The sequence below is a fragment of the Ranitomeya variabilis genome, chromosome 3, assembly GCF_051348905.1.
Source record: "Ranitomeya variabilis isolate aRanVar5 chromosome 3, aRanVar5.hap1, whole genome shotgun sequence".
NCBI classification, from domain to species: domain Eukaryota; kingdom Metazoa; phylum Chordata; class Amphibia; order Anura; family Dendrobatidae; genus Ranitomeya; species Ranitomeya variabilis.
This window is the reverse complement of record NC_135234.1, coordinates 233,520,340-233,540,096: the sequence shown is the minus strand read 5'-3', so window position 1 is coordinate 233,540,096 and position 19,757 is coordinate 233,520,340. Positions and strand designations below refer to the sequence as shown.

The following is a 19,757-nucleotide window of genomic DNA, read 5'->3' as shown; positions in this document are numbered from 1 at the left end:
ACCATGGTAAACATCGGGTTACTAAGCGCGGCCCTGCGCTTAGTTACCCGATGTTTACCCTGGTTACAAGCGAACACATCGCTGGATCGCTGTCACACACAACGATCCAGCGATGTCAGCGGGTGATCAAGCGACGAAAGATAGTTCCAAACGATCTGCTACGACGTACGATTCTCAGCAGGGTCCCTGATCGCTGCTGCGTGTCAGACACTGCGATATCGTAACGATATCGCTAGAACGTCACGAATCGTACCGTCGTAGCGATCAAAATTGCACTGTGTGACAGTACCCTTACAGTGTCAAGTGTAATTTCAGCAGCCAAGGACACAAGCCATTGTGTCAGGACATTGTGGATGTTTCCTGAGCCCTGACTGGCTAGCCGCAAAGTGCACATAAATTTAGAAGGGGAAAAAAAAGAGGTACAACCCGCTGCTCCTCTAAGATCTCCCCGCTCCCTTCCCTCAAACACATGCCCCACGTTCATCATACAAGAAAAAACTTGTTCAAAAAACTTTAGTGGCAATCCAAATATTTTCACATACTTTTTACTGAATGTTTCATATTTTTTCCTATTTTATAAAATGTTGCTATTGTTCCCAATCATGAATACGAAAGTACCATATTTATGCCGATTTTATGTTTGGCGATTGTTTTTCAAACAAATTCGCTCATCAGTAGTCCTCAATAGTAGCTTCTTTACAGAAATTCAACCATGAAGGTCTACAGTTTCATTAGTACAGTTGATCTTGAGAGATGAGCGAACCTGAACGATAAAGTTCGGGGTCCGTACTGGTCATCTAGTGTCCATGCATGGACCCAGAATAAGGACTCCTGGAAGTCCGTGTTACTGTTTTGGTTTGGCAGCCCAAACAAATCTTGTTGAAAGGCAGCACTGCAAATCAAGAAGCTATTCCTGTGTGGGCACTTTTGGCCCCAGCACCGTCATGTCAATTATTGGCATGGCTATTACTGGCCGGATAACCATGTAGGGGGAAAAAAAGAAAAAAAAAAAGTATCCTCTACTTTTGATACCAACTGCAGGTAAAACAGACAGCTGCAGTCCACACCTGTCTGGTTTATGTTGGCTGCTTACCAAAAATAGAGGAGCCCCAAGCCATTTTTTCGAATTATTTAAATAAATAATAATAAAAAATAACGTAGAGACCCCCCTATTTTTGATAACTAGCCAAGCCAAAGTAGACAGCTGAGAGCTTCAGCCGGCAGCAGTTTGTTTTACCCCCACTTGGTATCAAAAAATAAAGGGGACTTCACATCTTTTTGGTTTTAGGCCCTTTCCAGCCTAAAAATAGCAGCCCGCAGATGCCCCAGAAAAGGTGCGTCCATTAGATGGATGTGACAGCCACCCGAGGAAGCTCACACAAAACGCGTGTTGGGGCTGCTGGTATAGCTCATCAGACAGGGAACACCACGAGTAAGTGTGCCCTGTGTGTTTACACCATGCTTTTCATTATATTAGCTATGTTTGTACCTTACTTATGCTAAGAGAATACTTCTATAGGGAATACCCCCTTACACGGTTACATTTGGTTTGAAGAAGTGGCAATCGCTCCTATTATATGAGCACATAATATAATAGCATGTGTCCCTGAAAAAAAAGCCAGTCACTGTCCTTGTGAGGTGAACTAATATAGTGCTGGGCAGCCCACCTGATCTAATAGGATGGGCGTCACTGATGAGTAAGCCAGTCATTGTCCTTGTGGGGTGCACTAATATAGTGCTGGGCAGCCCACCTGATCTAATAGGATGGGCGTCACTGATGAGTAAGCCAGTCATTGTCCTTGTGGGGTGCACTAATATAGTGCTGGGCAGCCCACCTGATCTAATAGGATGGGCGTCACTGATGAGTAAGCCAGTCATTGTCCTTGTGGGGTGCACTAATATAGTGCTGGGCAGCCCACCTGATCTAATAGGATGGGCGTCACTGATGAGTAAGCCAGTCATTGTCCTTGTGGGGTGCATTAATATAGTGCTGGGCAGCCTGCCTAATCTATGGTAATTAAAGCCAGACACTGTGCACTACAACATCAGTGTGACTGGTGCCCTACTCAAGCCTTAGCCGTGTGCATTTATTATACTACCATCCCTCCATGATTGGTTGTATCATCAGTATCTGTGCTGCCTCCTCCTCTATCATTGGGCTTGCTGCACTTTGTAGTGCTTTAGTATTGTGATCTGCTGTTGGTAAATACAGCTGCCTTTATTCTGTGATGCTTTTCGATGTTATGTCCTTTTCAGCGAGTGGCTATTAACCAATATCAGTAAAACACATGAAAACTAACAGGAGGCATTAGTGGTAAATGAAAGCAGGTTTTGGTTTTTAGCAGCTCTACAATAATTGAAATGATTAGTGATAAGTCGGGTTATCGCACATGGAAAAAACATGGCAGTTTTCAAGTATAAGAAAAAGGTTTATTTGAGACATCTGGAACCTGCATCTCTATACAGATAATTATATATAAAAAAAACAAGGAAAATCAACTAAGGACCGGGCAGCTGTGGACCAATCAGCTCTGTGATTTTGCTGCTTAGATGTCCTTGATAACCTCTTCCAGTTCCTCCTTGCAGTACATGTGAAATTTCTTCCCAGGCTCTACTGTGGCAAGCTGCAAAGGGGAGGAAGAAGAAAGGTGAAGAATGACAGCGGTGGGAGGTAAAGACCAGCAGGAGATGGACGGAGCAGCTGCTGTGAGTGTGATTGATGTCAACAAAGAATCTGCCATTGCAATCCCCCAAATATAGCCACCCGCACCCAGAATAGCTCATCGCAGCGCCCCCTCCTCACCCTGAGTGGTGAGAAATTAGAGCTGAACCTTTTACATCAGTAAAGCAATGTGGGTCCACTTCCTGAAGGTGGAGGGGTAAAACATAGAAGCTGTCGCCCACAAGTCAGAAAGCAGAAAGTAGTGCACGGATACATTTTATTCCACAGTGAAGAATAACCTACCTCAATGTTTGTGGCATTCAGTTTCTCTTCCATCACTTGCTTTAGGATTGTGAGTGATGATTTAATGGCTTCTTTTAGTGTCATTGACTTTAAAATAAAATATATATTTAAGATCTCACATATTAGGCATCTAGTAACGGTAATTTATACAATCCTTCATATGTTACTGCCACAGCTGTGCTGGTCACATCTAACCTACAGTAAGATGGAGCTGAGATACACCGAAAGCTGCGTACCAGAGTCAGACTGACATTATCTGAACGCAAAGCACGGTCACCTACAACAAGCCGTGGTGATGAGCAGTGAGGAGCGCAAGTGCTTCCTGCTCGAGTGTGCCTAGGGTGTCGGGTATGTCCAGAGTATCGCGGGTGCTCGGGTGACATGTTTGAGACCCCGCACTCGCATGTTTCGCGGCTGTTAGAATGTCACAAAATATGCAAGGATTGCCTGACACAGGTAACCCTCGTATGTTGTGTGGCAGTATAACAGCCGAGAAACATGCGGCCGTGGGGTCACGAACATGTCACCCGAGCACCCGCGATACTCCCGAGCACCCTAGGCACACTGAAGTAACGAGCACTTGAGCTCATCACTAGTAATGAGCTGAAATAGTATATTAGAAAATATAATTAAAAAGTGAAGCTGACACATGCTGCTCGATCGTATAACTCTGAAACACTGCAGAGTTCCAGAGGAAGACATACTTCGGGGACCAAAACACACAAGAGACTAGTCAGACTGGCGGGTGCCCGGTGGCTTCTTCCCACCCGCTGCCCTAGAGTGACATGTCTCTCCCTATACACGCATGTCGGCATTGTCCTTTTACAACAGGAACTGTAAATAGCTGCAAATTAGTGAAATTAGTGGGGTTCGGATCATAAAACCACCACAACTCGCTGAAAACACTAGTGTGAAGTGTGCAGCTCTCCTAGGTAGCGCCCACAGTGGTGTACAGGCTTAATACAAACGGCAGGGGTCTGTACACAGCTCAGATGCATAGGCGTATTAGAAGGCCATATACTGCCATGTGTACGCACTACATACACAAGCAGCATTTTGAGTTATCAAAGGGGGGCTCAGATCGCAGACCACCACTGATTGGTTTAGGACCACCACCACCGGTTGGCAGTTATTTAATGTTTATCATATACAATAAAATGTGAAGTGACGGCTACACTTCACCTCCATGGCAGCTGCTGTGCTGAGGACATGACTTTCTGGCACCTAACATGAAAGGTACTTCTGGTTACAGAAGCTTTCTTCACAGACTGCACAGCTCTCCAGGGTTAAAGATGGCTGCCGATGGAGGACCATGTGATTAGTCCATCAGCCTCCAAATGAAAACCAGCTTTCCATGTGAGGCGTTGCTCTGTAGCAGGGGGCTGATGGGCCGATCCGGCCCCAGGCTCCTCCACCACCAGCTGCTGGGTGCAAAGGTGTATATTATTAAGGGTCAGACAGTCATGTTCACAACACATCTGTTAGAAATTACATAACGTGTCCAAACCTTTTAAACACAGCGCCTATTTTGACCCCAATGACAAAACTTTCTTTCCCCAGTCTATTTATTGTGCGATCCAGGAGTCACACTTTATTCATTTTTTGCAGATATAGCCATATTACAGGGGCTGCAACTAAAGACATAAGACTCCCAGATTGCGGGGTGCTGATGGGCTAACAGAGGGAGGGCTCCTCCTATGACTAAGGCCTCATTCACACATCCATTTTTTGCATAGTAGGGCTATTCTACAGATGGCACTTGTGCCTCCGATAGTCTATGAAGCTATTAACATGTCCAATATTAACCTCAGACAGAGTGGTCAGCGAAAAATATCACAGACATGTCCGATTCAATAAGTCCATGTAAAAATAAATAAATCAGACCGCAACCCTTTGACATCAGAGTGCAGTCCGATTTCACTGACTGTCAGAATGAAGACTTGAGAATTATTATTATTATTTTTTTTTTTTTAAATTTCTCCATGTATGAGAAAATCACTTGACACTTGTAACACATTCTAGTCAGAGTCTGATCGGAATACTCAGTCCAATTTTATCACACATGGAAAAAAAATTTAAACACTATAACTAATTGGGTGTATTGTTAAAAAATTCTTGTCAAATATTGGTTTAAAGCTACTTGGGTTTTTGAAGATTTTTCATAGTTGAACCTCTTTAACGCAAATGGATTTCTATGTATGTGCTGGTGTGAATTAATTTATCATATCAGGATGTACATGTGCGTCCAGAGATGGCGCCATCACAGGACTTGGAATATACAGCTCCGCTCCCGCTGCATCTACTAGGACTGAGGCTAGTTTCTATACCAGCAGTTTACATTCGAAGAAAAACCATAGAAAAAAGGCCATATAAAGTATAACTTTTATTAGGACTATACAAAAGAGGCCACACGATCACTACATACCAGTACATACATAGAAATCCATTTGCGTTAAAGAGGTTCAACCATGAAAAATCTTTAAAAAAAAACTGAAAAGAAAAATACACCATTTCTTGAGACCCATAGCGTCTCCATTTTCTGGGATCTCGGGCTGGGTGAGGGCTTAATTTTTGCGCACAGAGCTGATGTTTTTATTGATACCCATTCTGGAGTAGATACAATGTTTTGACTGCCCGGTATTGCAATGTTGTGGAGATAAAAAAAAAACGTAATTCTGGCGTTTTCATTTTTTTTTAGTTATGCGATTTACGAATCGAATTGTTTTTTTATATTTTGGTAGATCGGACATTTCTGAGAGAAGAGATACCAATAGGTATTTTCCTAATGTTTTATTTTGAATGGGGCATGATTTGAACTTTTATATTTTAAAACTTTTTTTAAAATTTTTTTTACTTAATTTCATTGGTCTCCTTAGACTTGAATTTGCAATCATCAGCTCACTTGTGCTATACATAGTATCAGACCCCCGGTTGTCATGCCAACCCATTGGCGCCCTGCGATCATGTGACAGGGGGCGCTGATAGGCGGATCTTATAATGCACTTCTGGAGCACTCCAGTTAAATGCCGCTGTCAGTGATTGACAGCGGCATTTAACAAGTTAACCGCCACGCAGGGCCGGACTGGCCATAGGGCACTTCTGGCAAATGCCAGAAGGGCCGGTGCCAGTGGTGGGCCGCTCAATCCGCCGCCCCCGCCGTCGCATTCAACTATACCGGCGTATAGACGCCGGTACAGTTGAATGCAATGATGGAGGAGAGAGCGTCTACAGACGCTCCTCTCCCATCATTCCCCGCTCTGCCTCTGACACTGCGGGTGCGCGATGATGTCATATCATCGCACACCTGCTGTGTCCCGGGCAGACTGCAGCTGCTGAGACAGGAGCAGGAACCAGGAAGCAACGCTGGGCACGAGGAGAGGTGAGGAGAGTTTTTTTTTTTTTCTGGACTGTGGGGCCATTCTCGGAGGAGGTGAGGGGAGGAAGAGAAGAGATGTGGGCTGTATATAGTTCTCTGTGGGCTGTGCTCTGTGCTGTATACTGCTGTGGGCTGTATATAGTTCTCTGTGGGCTGTGCTCTGTGCTGTATACTGCTGTGGGCTGTATATAGTTCTCTGTGGGCTGTGCTCTGTGCTGTATACTACTGTGGGCTGTATATAGTTCTCTGTGGGCTGTGCTCTGTGCTGTATACTGCTGTGGGCTGTATATAGTTCTCTGTGGGCTGTGCTCTGTGCTGTATACTACTGTGGGCTGTATATAGCTCTCTGTGGGCTGTGCTCTGTGCTGTATACTACTGTGGGCTGTATATAGTTCTCTGTGGGCTGTGCTCTGTGCTGTATACTGCTGTGGGCTGTATATAGCTCTCTGTGGGCTGTGCTCTGTGCTGTATACTACTGTGTGCTCTGTGCTATATATAGTTCTCTGTGGGCTGTGCTCTGTGCTGTATACTGCTGTGGGCTGTATATAGTTCTCTGTGGGCTGTGCTCTGTGCTGTATACTGCTGTGGGCTGTATATAGCTCTCTGTGGGCTGTGCTCTGTGCTGTATACTACTGTGTGCTCTGTGCTATATATAGTTCTCTGTGGGCTGTGCTCTGTGCTGTATACTGCTGTGGGCTGTATATAGTTCTCTGTGGGCTGTGCTCTGTGCTGTATACTGCTGTGGGCTGTATATAGTTCTCTGTGGGCTGTGCTCTGTGCTGTATACTACTGTGGGCTGTATATAGCTCTCTGTGGGCTGTGCTCTGTGCTGTATACTACTGTGGGCTGTATATAGTTATCTGTGGGCTGTGCTCTGTGCTGTATGCTACTGTGGGCTGTATATAGTTCTCTGTGGGCTGTGCTGTATATAGTTCTCTGTGGGCTGTGCTCTGTGCTGTATACTACTGTGGGCTGTATATAGTTATCTGTGGGCTGTGCTCTGTGCTGTATGCTACTGTGGGCTGTATATAGTTCTCTGTGGGCTGTGCTCTGTGCTGTATATAGTTCTCTGTGGGCTGTGCTCTGTGCTGTATACTACTGTGGGCTGTATATAGTTCTCTGTGGGCTGTGCTCTGTGCTGTATACTACTGTGTGCTGTATATAGTTCTCTGTGGGCTGTGCTGTATATAGTACTCTGTGGGCTGTGCTGTATATAGTACTCTGTGGGCTGTGCTGTATATAGTACTCTGTGGGCTGTGCTGTATATAGTACTCTGTGGGCTGTGCTGTGTATAGTACTCTGTGGGCTGTGCTGTATATAGTACTCTGTGGGCTGTGCTGTATATAGTACTCTCTGGGCTGTGCTGTATATAGTACTCTCTGGGCTGTGCTGTATATAGTACTCTCTGGGCTGTGCTTTATATAGTACTCTGGGCTGTGCTGTATATAGTACTCTGGGCTGTGCTTTATATAGTTCTCTGTGGGCTGTGCTGTATATAGTTCTCTGTGGGCTGTGCTGTATATATTACTTTGTGGGCTGTGCTGTATATATTACTTTGTGGGCTGTGCTGTATATATTACTCTGTGGGCTGTGCTGTATACTACTGTGTGGACTGTGCTGTATACTTCTACGTGGGCTGTGCTGTATACTACTATGTGGTCTGTGCTGTATACTACTGTGTGGTCTGTGCTGAATACTGCTGTGTGGGCTGTGTTATCTACTACGCGAGCTGTGCTATAGTATGCAGGCTGTGCTGTATACTATGCGGTTTGTGCTATATAATATGCGGGCTTTGCTATATACTATGGGGAGTATATTATATTCTATGGGGGAGGCCATGTTATGTACTATGTGGCTGTGTTATATACTATTGTGGGGGTATATTATATTCTATGGGGGAGGCTGCGTTATATACTATGGGGGGCTGCATTATATTCTATGGGGGGCTACATTATATATTATGGGGAGGTGGGCTGTATTATATTCTATGGGGTTACATACTCTGGGGTGGCTGCATTATACTCTGTGGGGTGGCTGCATTATACTCTGGGGTGGCTGCATTATACTCTGGGGTGGCTGCATTATACTCTGGGGTGGCTGCATTATACTCTGGGGTGGCTGCATTATACTATATGTGGGCTGCATTATACTGTATCGAGGACTATGGGGAATACATAGTTACATAGTTATTGAGGTTGAAGGAAGACTTTAAGTCCATCTAGTTCAACCCATAGCCTAACCTAACATGCCCTAACATGTTGATCCAGAGGAAGGCCAAAAAAACCCATGTGGCAAAGAGTAACTCCACCATGGGGAAAAAAATTCCTTCCCGACTCCACATACGGCAATCAGACTAGTTCCCTGGATCAACGCCTTATCAAGGAATCTAGTGTATATACCCTGTAATATTATACTTTTCCAGCAAGGTATCCAGTCCCCTCTTAAATTTAATTAATGAATCACTCATTACAACATCATACGGCAGAGAGTTCCATAGTCTCACTGCTCTTACAGTAAAGAATCCGCGTCTGTTATTATGCTTAAACCTTCTTTCCTCCAGACGTAGAGGATGCCCCCTTGTCCCTGTCTCAGGTCTATGATTAAAAAGATCATCAGAAAGGTCTTTGTACTGTCCCCTCATATATTTATACATTAAAATAAGATCACCCCTTAGTCTTCGTTTTTCCAAACTAAATAGCCCCAAGTGTAATAACCTATCTTGGTATTGCAGACCCCCCAGTCCTCTAATAACCTTGGTCGCTCTTCTCTGCACCCGCTCTAGTTCAGCTATGTCTTTCTTATACACCGGAGACCAGAACTGTGCACAGTATTCTAAGTGTGGTCGAACTAGTGACTTGTATAGAGGTAAAATTATGTTCTCCTCATGAGCATCTATGCCTCTTTTAATACATCCCATTATTTTATTTGCCTTTGTAGCAGCTGCCTGACACTGGCCACTGAATATGAGTCTGTCATCCACCCATACACCCAGGTCTTTTTCATTGATGGTTTTGCCCAGAGTTTTAGAATTAAGCACATAGTTATACATCTTATGACTTCTACCCAAGTGCATGACCTTACATTTATCCCCATTAAAGCTCATTTGCCATTTATCAGCCCAAGCTTCTAGTTTACATAAATCATCCTGTAATATAAAATTGTCCTCCCCTGTATTGATTACCCTACAGAGTTTAGTGTCATCTGCAAATATTGAAATTCTACTCTGAATGCCCCCTACAAGGTCATTAATAAATATGTTAAAAAGAAGAGGGCCCAATACTGACCCCTGTGGTACCCCACTGCTAACCGCGACCCAGTCCGAGTGTGCTCCATTAATAACCACCCTTTGTTTCCTATCCCTGAGCCAGCTCTCAACCCACTTACACATATTTTCCCCTATCCCCATTACTCTCATTTTATGTAACAACCTTTTGTGTGGCACCGTATCAAAAGCTTTGGAAAAGTCCATATACACTACGTCCACTGGGTTCCCTTGGTCCAGTCCGGAACTTACCTCTTCATAGAAGCTGATCAAATTAGTCTGACATGAGCGGTCCCTAGTAAACCCGTGCTGATACTGGGTCATGAGGTTATTCCTCTTCAGATACTCCAGTATAGCATCCCTTAGAATGCCCTCCAGGATTTTACCCACAGTAGAGGTTAAACTTACTGGCCTATAATTACCGAGTTCAGTTTTTGCCCCTTTTTTGAATATTGGCACCACATTTGCTATACGCCAGTCCTGTGGTACAGACCCTGTTATTATGGACTCTTTAAAGATTAAAAATAATGGTCTATCAATGACTGTACTTAGTTCCTGCAGTACTCGGGGGTGTATCCCATCCGGGCCTGGAGATTTGTCAATTTTAGTGATTTTTAGACGCCGCTGTACTTCCTGCTGGGTTAAGCAGGTGACATTTAATGGGGAATTTTTATCACTAGTCATATTGGCTGCCATGGGATTTTCTTTTGTAAATACTGATGAAAAAAAGTCATTTAGCAGATTGGCTTTTTCCTCATCCTCATCCACCATTTCACCCAGACTATTTTTAAGGGGGCCAACACTGTCATTTTTTAGTTTCTTACTATTTATATAGTTAAAGAATATTTTGGGATTATTTTTACTCTCTCTGGCAATGAGTCTCTCTGTCTCAATCTTTGCTGCCTTGATTTGCTTTTTACAGAATTTATTTAATTTTCTGTATTTATTTAATGCCTCCTCACTACCTTCTTCCTTTAATTCTCTAAATGCTTTCTTTTTGTTCCTTATCGCGCCCCTAACAGCTCTATTTAGCCATATTGGTTTCCTCCTATTTCTAGTATGTTTATTCCCATACGGTATATACTGTGCACAGGTCCTATCCAAGATGCTAATAAACGTCTCCCATTTACTTTGTGTATTTTTGTGTCTCAGGATATCGTCCCAGTTAATTGCACCAAGATCCTCTCTCATCCGTTGGAAATTTGCCCTCCTGAAGTTTAGTGTCCTTGTCACTCCCCTACTACCCATCTTATTAAAGGTTACATGAAAACTTATTATTTTATGATCACTATTCCCCAAGTGACCCCCAACCCTTATATTTGATATGCGGTCTGGCCTGTTGGTTAATATTAGGTCTAGCAGTGCCCCCAACGTTATACTATATGAAGAACTATGGGGTGCATTATACTATGGGAAGTGAATTGTACTACATGGATGACTGTGGCGGTGCATTATACTATATGGAGCACTATGAGGATTGTATTATGCTATATGGAGGACTATGAGGATTGTATTATGCTATATGGAGGACTATGAGGAGTGTATTATACTATGTGGAGGACTGAGCAGTGTATTTTAATATATGGAGGACTATAGGGAGTGTATTATACTATATGGAGGACTGTGGAGCACATTATAATATATGGAGGACTATGGGGTGTATTTTACTAAACAAGTAAAATGCTGCATATTCGGATTGCTTTTGCTGGAACAAAAAGCCTTGTTGTCAGCAGCACATTGCCAGTGTAAACTGTAGATGTGCTGCTGAAAACATGATACTGTATGGTGATCTATTAGTGATCGTTCTGTCTCATCATTATTCCTCAGCTGGTGGAAAGAGGCCGGGAAACAAGCGTTGAACAACTTCAGTATTGTCGATCAAACTCGTTTAGCGGCCTGAACTCAGCGCACGTAAATACAACAGAAAGGCTTCTGTGTGATGTGCAATATGTTAGCATTTGGGGACCCATTTTAAACTTTGCCTAGGGCCCCACTTTGCCTAAAACCGGCCCTGCCTACAAGTGTACAAAGATATTATACAGTCACCATGTGACAAGTGGGCCTGTGTAACTTCAAATGCCAGGGCTGAATTTTAGTCCCAGTCCGGCCCTGCCGCCACGTGTGGATCATGATTCCACCCACGGCTGTTAAGAGGCACATCATAACTGATCAAATCAGCCGTCATGTGCCAGGAAAAAATGAGGGTTCAGCGCCAGAGTCCACATCAAAGGGAGGGACACTACATCTGATGTATCTATATGTCAAAGGTCGTGAAAGTGTTAAAAATAATGTAAAAAAAACATTTTAATGTTTGACATCTATTGCGTGTCTATTTAAGCTTTCAATGTATGAAACTGGACCTCCTACCTGCAGCTATGCACACTGATTAAAGACTGGCTATATCATCCCTATTCCTTGTCTCCAATTTTTTTTTTAGATTTCCAGAGTGATTTAATACAGGAAAGATATATATCTTTGTACAGTTTTAGCCAGTAGATAGAAAAATGTTAAGAATTGCAAGTCCTCAATGGTTGATAGCTTTTAATGGCTAACTAAAAAGATGGTAACAAATTGTAATTACAATTTATTACCATCTTTTCAGTTAGCCATTAAAAGGTATCAACCACTGAGGACTCTCACGTCTTAATATTTTTCTAGAATGATTTAAGGCATATATTATATAATCAACGAGCACATAAGAGTGTTTTGGGTATTGGAATGCTAAATGCCCCTGTTTATGTAAATTGTACAGTTTTATGTGCCTTCATGTAATGCAGGAAAGTTCCCAAGCTTCAGACTCACCTTATGATAGACCTCCTGCAAAGAGCTCTGTGCCCCCTCAGAAGCCGAGCCGATGGCACGGGCATCACACTGCACAAAAGTCCCAGAGGGATCCATGTGAAAGCTGCAGAACATGAGGGGGGACAGGTCACACAAAAACTCTGCAATGCTATGGAGCTGTAAGAGATTCCACAATCATGTAGATGACAGACCAAAGTACATTATCGCTATGCATAAAGAATAGCCTCGCACTTGCGCTTCGTATCGTGAAGATTTTCACTTGAGAAACTACTCTATTCCCTAAACACACCACGATGTATGATCCCACCTCCATGAACTGGATCATTTTTCTGGTTTTTATAAGGGGATGAAGAGACCAATTTTGACCTGGCGACAGGTCCTTTCTAAAACTTCTCAAAATATGATAAAAAGTATAAAAAAAAATTATTTATGAGCCCCAAAATAACGCCCCTGAAATATACAACACGCCTTACAGAAAAAAAAAAAAGCCCCATATAACTAAATAGACTAAAAAAAGTTGAGTCCGGCGGAGGTTAAATTTGAATAATGATTTTTAATCAAACAGATCTAGAATTTTATATACAGTGATAAACTATAGTATAGGCAGACTTACAGCTGCGGTCCTTTCTCATCTGCTCCACCAAACAGTAAAGCAACTCCAAATGGTCGACTCTAAAATATAATTAAAAAAAAAAAAGAATGAAAGGAAAATTTACACAGAAATATCAGAATGCTGGGAAGATCTACGTCCTTGGGAGTAGCACTTGCCATTGCTCCAGGGTCAGCATCTTCTTCCCCAAACTGCAACGCCAGGTTAGAAACAGCCTGCGTGACGCTCTCTACAGTCATCGTCTCATTATATGTGAACCAGTGATTCTAGAAGAAGAGACAGAACGATGAATACAAGTGTATCCAGAGAGGCCGGCAGTGAAAACTGGACTGGGATAGGATCATACCTGGGTTTCAACTCTAGCTTTATCAATTAAAGTCTTCGCATCTGCAATCAACCCACTCATGGCGCAGCCTGGATCGGAAAGAAATCATTATAGTGGAGCAGAGGTTAGAAAGAAAGGATTGGAAAATAATAGAAATATTCATAACAGAGCACACACTGTTGGGGGCCAAGTTCACACTGGTGTCGTTCTTTACATTACACATGCAGCGGACATTATTAAATGGAATCTGTCACTAGGGTTATGTGAACCCATCTAAGAGCAGCATAATGTAGGAGCAGAGACCTCGATTCCTGCGACGTATCACTTACTGAGCAGCTTACTTCAGTTTTGATTAAACCACTATTCTCTCTGCTGCAGGTCTAGTAGTTCTGATTGCTGAGCGCTGTATAACCCTGTCCACACCACTGATTGGCAGCTATTTGTGTACTCTGTGCATAGGCAGAAAGCTGCCAGTCATGGTTGGGTTATTTGGTAGCAGGTTTACTAGTCCTCTAGTGATAATCTCCTGTTGATAAAACAGATCAACAACAAGCAGCCCAGTAACTCATTGCTGGATTCACGGTCTCTGCCCCTACATAATGCTGTTCCCAGATTAGGTGGTAAACACCTGATTAAAGATTCCCTTTAATCCTATATATAACTTATCTGCTATACTTAAGGTCCCAAAACACTTGTACATTGCACACTTCTTGCAAATACAGAAGAGGGGAAGACATTTCGCAATTAATTTGCTTTATCAAACTATGATATGGTTATGACTTTTGTATCACATTCTAAAAATGTTATGACCTGCAGCAGTATCAGCCACTGCAAACAGTACGGAAGGTACAGTACATACAGCAAGCCCGATGGGCAGTTTCTGGGGAGCACCAAGGTACAACATGGTTGGTCAGCAATTAATTAAACATAGGTAGTAGCTGATATACGTTACCTATATGAGCATCTATTTCTACTATCTTCTCAATGCTGTTTGGCTCCATCAATGGAGAGGTGATTCTCTTCTCAACAGCAAGACATACTCCCTCCGATGTCTGGATACCGATGGCCGTGGAGCCAAGCTGCGGAATACAGAGCACAATACAGTGGCCACAGAGTCACAACAACCCACAAGGTAGTCCATTTATTCAATCACATAGTTGTAGTAAAGCCAAGTTTCAGCCAAGAAACTGGTTGTCAAGGGCCATGTGTCATATGCAAATCATCATGCCAAACAAGGATGACCCATAATGGGCGGCACGGTGGCTCAGGCTTCTTTCACACTAGCGTCGGGCTCGGCCTGTCGCAGTGCGTCGGGCCAAGGTCCCCGATGCTAGCGTTGTCTCCGCCGCACAACGGGGGCAGCGGATGCATTTTTCCAGCGCATCCGCTGCCCCATTGTGAGGTGGGGGCGGAGTTCCGGCCGCGCATGCGCGGTCGGAAAAAGCGGACCGTCGGGAGCAAAAAACGTTACATGTAGCGTTTTTTGGTCCCGACGGTCCGCCACAGCACGGCGCAACCGTCGCACGACGGTTGCGACGTGTGTCATTGCGTCGCAAATGCGTCGCTAATGTTAGTCAATGCAGAAAAAAACGCATCCTGCAAGCACTTTTTCGGCAAAACGACGCATTTGCGACGTAATGCAGTTAACGCTAGTGTGAAAGTAGCCTCAGTGGTTAGCCTTGCAGCGCTGGAGTCCTGGGTTCAAATCCCAACAAGGACAATATCTGCAAGGAGTTTGTATTTTCTCTCCGTGTTTGCGTGGGTTTCCTCCCACATTCCAAAGACATACTACTAGGGAATTTAAATTGTGAGCCCATCGGGGACAGCGATGATAATGTGTGCAAACTGTAAAGAACTGCGGAATATGGTAGCACTATATAAAAATAAAGATTATTATAACAAGGGAGGCGGGAGTAAAATAAGTTGGAATTATGGTGCAGCTTGGTATTTTTCCAAAACCAACTACATCAACAAAACACTTACTGTATGGAAAAATACATGAATATTGCACCAAATATAGTGTAATTATAAAAGACAAGAAAACATTCTACAGGGAGGATTGCAGGAAACAAAGCAGTACAGAAATATTGAGCAAGAACAACCATATACGTCGAAAGCCATAAACTTCTATCACATGGAGAATGAGCCAGGGAAGATACCAAAGCAGTCCACCAAACAGTCAGAACAAGACTGGGATGCCCTGATGTTTTCACCATGCTGGTTTCGCACAATGTGCTTTGTCAGGGGCAACAAAGGTAGCTATTTATTTATTTGCACATCAATGGTGCAGTAGTACTAAAGACATAGGAACTGAGCCACAGGCATGACAACATTTATTAGCCACCATCACTATAAATAACTAATATATTGTGTGGATTTAATGTCTCAATTTTACAAGAAAAACTAACTAATTATATCTTTATATTTATCCTGTTTTTTTATAAGGTTCATTTGTTTGTAGGCATTATATTCTGGGATGTTGTAGGGCTAGTCAGGTTATATATCAAATCGAGAACATCAAAGAGTGGGGCTCGCAAAAAACTTTACTGCAAAGTGAAATACATAAAATTGCAAGAAGCAAAAATGACCCTTTATACTTCCAAGCTGTAGTGCTAATAAATATACCCAATAAAGCAAAGGTGGCAACTGACTAAGCCAGATCAGAGACATTCAGAGACACCCAGGAAGGTCTCCCTCCGAGGATGACTTGCAGATTTCCTTTCACTTTCTGTTCGGTAACGCACACAAGATACTGCATAAAAAAACCAATAATTACCTTTATTGCTTCAATTGCATATTCTACTTGGAAAAGTCGACCTTCTGGTGAGAAAGTATTCACCCCCCTAATGAGAGAGAGGAGACAAAGATTGCATGTTATACAGTGTTATAATGCCGCAAACACCAGTACATTATATAAGGATGAGGGCGACTGCGCGCCACCAACACCAGTACATTATATAAGGATGACGGCGACTGAGCGCCACCAACACCAGTACATTATATAAGGATGAGGGCGACTGAGCGCCACCAACACCAGTACATTATATAAGGATGAGGGCGACTGAGCGCCACCAACACCAGTACATTATATAAGGATGACGGCGACTGAGCGCCACCAACACCAGTACATTATATAAGGATGAAGGATTATATAAGGATGACGGCGACTGAGCGCCACCAACACCAGTACATTATATAAGGATGACGGCGACTGAGCGCCAATAACACCAGTACATTATATAAGGATGAGGGCGACTGAGCGCCACCAACACCAGTACATTATATAAGGATGAGGGCGACTGAGCGCCACCAACACTAGTACATTATATAAGGATGAGGGCGACTGAGAGCCAATAACACCAGTACATTATATAAGGATGAGGGCGACTGAGCGCCACCAACACCAGTACATTATATAAGGATGAGGGCGACTGAGCGCCACCAACACCAGTACATTATATAAGGATGACGGCGACTGAGAGCCAATAACACCAGTACATTATATAAGGATGAGGGCGACTGAGCGCCACCAACACCAGTACATTATATAAGGATGACGGCGACTGAGAGCCAATAACACCAGTACATTATATAAGGATGAGGGCGACTGAGCGCCACCAACACCAGTACATTATATAAGGATGACGGCGACTGAGCACCACCAACACCAGTACATTATATAAGGATGAGGGCGACTGAGCGCCACCAACACCAGTACATTATATAAGGATGAGGGCGACTGAGCGCCACCAACACCAGTACATTATATAAGGATGAGGGCGACTGAGCGCCACCAACACCAGTACATTACATAAGGATGAGGGCGACTGAGCGCCACCAACACCAGTACATTATATAAGGATGAGGGCGACTGAGCGCCACCAACACCAGTACATTATATAAGGATGAGGGCGACTGAGCGCCACCAACACCAGTACATTATATAAGGATGACGGCGACTGAGCGCCACCAACACCAGTACATTATATAAGGACGATGGCTCTTTCTGGGAAATACACTTTATCTGTGAACTGAACTCTCAGCTCCAATTACACAACTGCATTGTGTTTCATACAGCGGTGTTTTTCCTGTCACGGTTCTGTCACAGATTTGGATTTTGGTTTGTAGTGTGAACATACGCTTATACTTTATCTCCTTTAAGTACATTTTGTGGGTGTCCGTGCCTGAAGTCTGTAAACTGTATATTAAGGGGGTTGTTTGGGGGAACTAAAATGGCCGCCATCCTGTCATGACTGAAAATTGGTTTGTTGCTAGTCAGCCTGACAGGACATACAGTATTAGTGTGTGTGCACACTGTCTTTTTAAGGCAGCTCCACTCCGAAACCCACCGAAAAAACCCTCAAAAGAATGAGGGCGTACATTTCTACGTCAAAACGACTTGCTGTTCATATGTTCAGGAATATACATGGCGAGATGCGTCAGGGCAGCGGACAGGTTATTGACCCCTACACAAAACAAGAATCTGTTGCCAAATAAAGAATGTATTACTTCTTTTCCCAGGGAATCCATATAAATTCCTAATGAGCCCATTTAGACATTATACTGCTCCGTGTGCGAACATGTCACATGACCTCAGAAGGCCGAGATTGGCTGTTACAGTCATGTGACACATCGCCAGCAAAGCTTTAACACACAGTGAAGTGGGGGACAAAGATCGGGAGGGTGAAAATAAGTCTATAAGGCGGGTACGTTGGGAAAGCTCGAGGCAATAGTACACGGTCTGTGGGTACAACCTAGTCACATGAGTGATTGTCCACAGTGGTCCGTGAATTGACAGTCAACTAGACATCGCCGCTAGAATCTCTGCATTGTATGGATCTTTTGTTTACAGCTTGTTACCTAGGAGACCGACCACCACTGCGCTGAAGCTTGCCAGGATTAGGAGGTAACCTAATTAGGAGAGATCCCTCCCAACGGTAAAACAGCACTTATAAGAGCAAGAGAAAAGCTACTGTAAGCACTGGGCACGTCTAGCAGCAGTGGTCGATCTCCAAGGCAACAAGCTGTAAATAAGCGTTTATATCTAAAGAACAGCTTATAAGCGCTATGTGACAATACCCATCAGTGGGAGTAACCCATAACCAGACACCCGGCCACCTGCCCTCATGAATGTGTCCAGCACAAGGGGGCCATACCTATAAAGAGGCAGATCCACTATGGCGGCATGTACATGATCAGCAGTGGTGACAGATCCCGGCACCTACACATATCCCACCCATGATAATGGAGACCCCCTCACTACAAGGAATAGAAGAGCCCAGGACACACATGGTTAACTTCTTTCATTTTCTAACGTGGTTCTGGAAGCTGATGTCCAGCATCACGTGATGTCTCCCCCGCCGCATCCTCCTCCTCTGCCAGGTATCACACTCACCTGTCATACTCGGACCGTGTGAGGAACATGGTGATACCGGAGACCGCGCACAGCTCAGGAGGCACCGCAGCTGCTAACTCACTGGGGCCTACTACTGCCGGCACACACAGCTCACGTCACACCGCCGCAACCTCTGATTGGCCAAAAGCTGCACCACGTGGCTCAGCACGTCCGGGAGTGGGTACAAGGCATGACGGGAAGTGTAGTTTGTAGACCAACGATTATTGTAAGCGCACCGCTAGAGGTTGTCGCACACTGATGTGTTGTGCGTGAGCCGTGAGTGCAGTGCCATTCGGTAGTGTCACGCTGTGGGGTGCGGCTTCTGCTGTGTCGGTGGTTTTAGCCGGTCTGGCAGTAATAGGGAAAGCAAACTGACAGAGACATGAAACCCAGGGTCGGGACATTAGGTTATGTTCACACGTCTTTTTCTAGGCTGGAAAGACGCCCCAGAAACGTTGGCATTATTCTTTTATTAGGCAACTTTTTAAGTGGTTTTTTTTTATCGTTTACAGAGCGGTAACTCCACTCAAGAATGAAAGACCTAAGCCCAAACACTCAAAAAGACAGCGGGGCGTCTTCTAAGGGCCCAGTCACACTGCGCTGTGTCCCACGTTCTGTGGTCCCATCGGGGCTTACAGCCTCAACACCCCCAGCCCAGAAAATGGGATTCGGCGTATGCTCCGACTTGGCCATTAGCTGTGATGGTGCCGACGGTCACCGCATGCTGTAACGGTGCCGACAGAGTCACCGCGTGCTGTAACGGTGCCGACAGAGTCACCGCGTGCTGTAACGGTGCCGACAGAGTCACTGCGTGCTGTAACGGTGCCGACAGAGTCACCGCGTGCTGTAACTGCCGACAGAGTCACCGCGTGCTGTAACTGCCGACAGAGTCACCGCGTGCTGTAACTGCCGACAGAGTCACCGCGTGCTGTAACGGTGCCGACAGAGTCGCCACATGCTGTAACGGTGCCGACAGAGTCACCGCGTGCTGTAACGGTGCCGACAGAGTCACCGCGTGCTGT

At 44.3% G+C, this 19,757-nt stretch overlaps 2 protein-coding genes across 2 annotated transcripts in view; one reads left to right on the top strand and one right to left on the bottom strand.

The window, feature by feature from the left end:
* Positions 1–2,408: 2,408 nt before the first annotated feature.
* PSMA5 (proteasome 20S subunit alpha 5) lies at positions 2,409–18,918 on the bottom strand. The gene is made up of 9 exons (XM_077295254.1): positions 18,736–18,918; positions 16,117–16,183; positions 14,293–14,419; positions 13,362–13,429; positions 13,174–13,281; positions 13,019–13,077; positions 12,406–12,508; positions 2,966–3,052; positions 2,409–2,624 (listed from the first exon to the last, which is right to left on the bottom strand). The coding sequence occupies exons 1-9, from the start codon at positions 18,762–18,764 to the stop codon at positions 2,547–2,549; spliced, it is 726 nt and encodes a 241-aa protein (XP_077151369.1). The 5' UTR covers positions 18,765–18,918; the 3' UTR covers positions 2,409–2,546.
* SYPL2 (synaptophysin like 2) overlaps positions 18,912–19,757 on the top strand; it is a 38,168-nt gene continuing 37,322 nt past the window's right edge. Inside the window, exon 1 of the mRNA XM_077295253.1 lies at positions 18,912–18,961. The gene's annotated coding sequence lies outside the window, so the exon portion shown is untranslated. The remainder of the gene's footprint in view (positions 18,962–19,757) is intronic.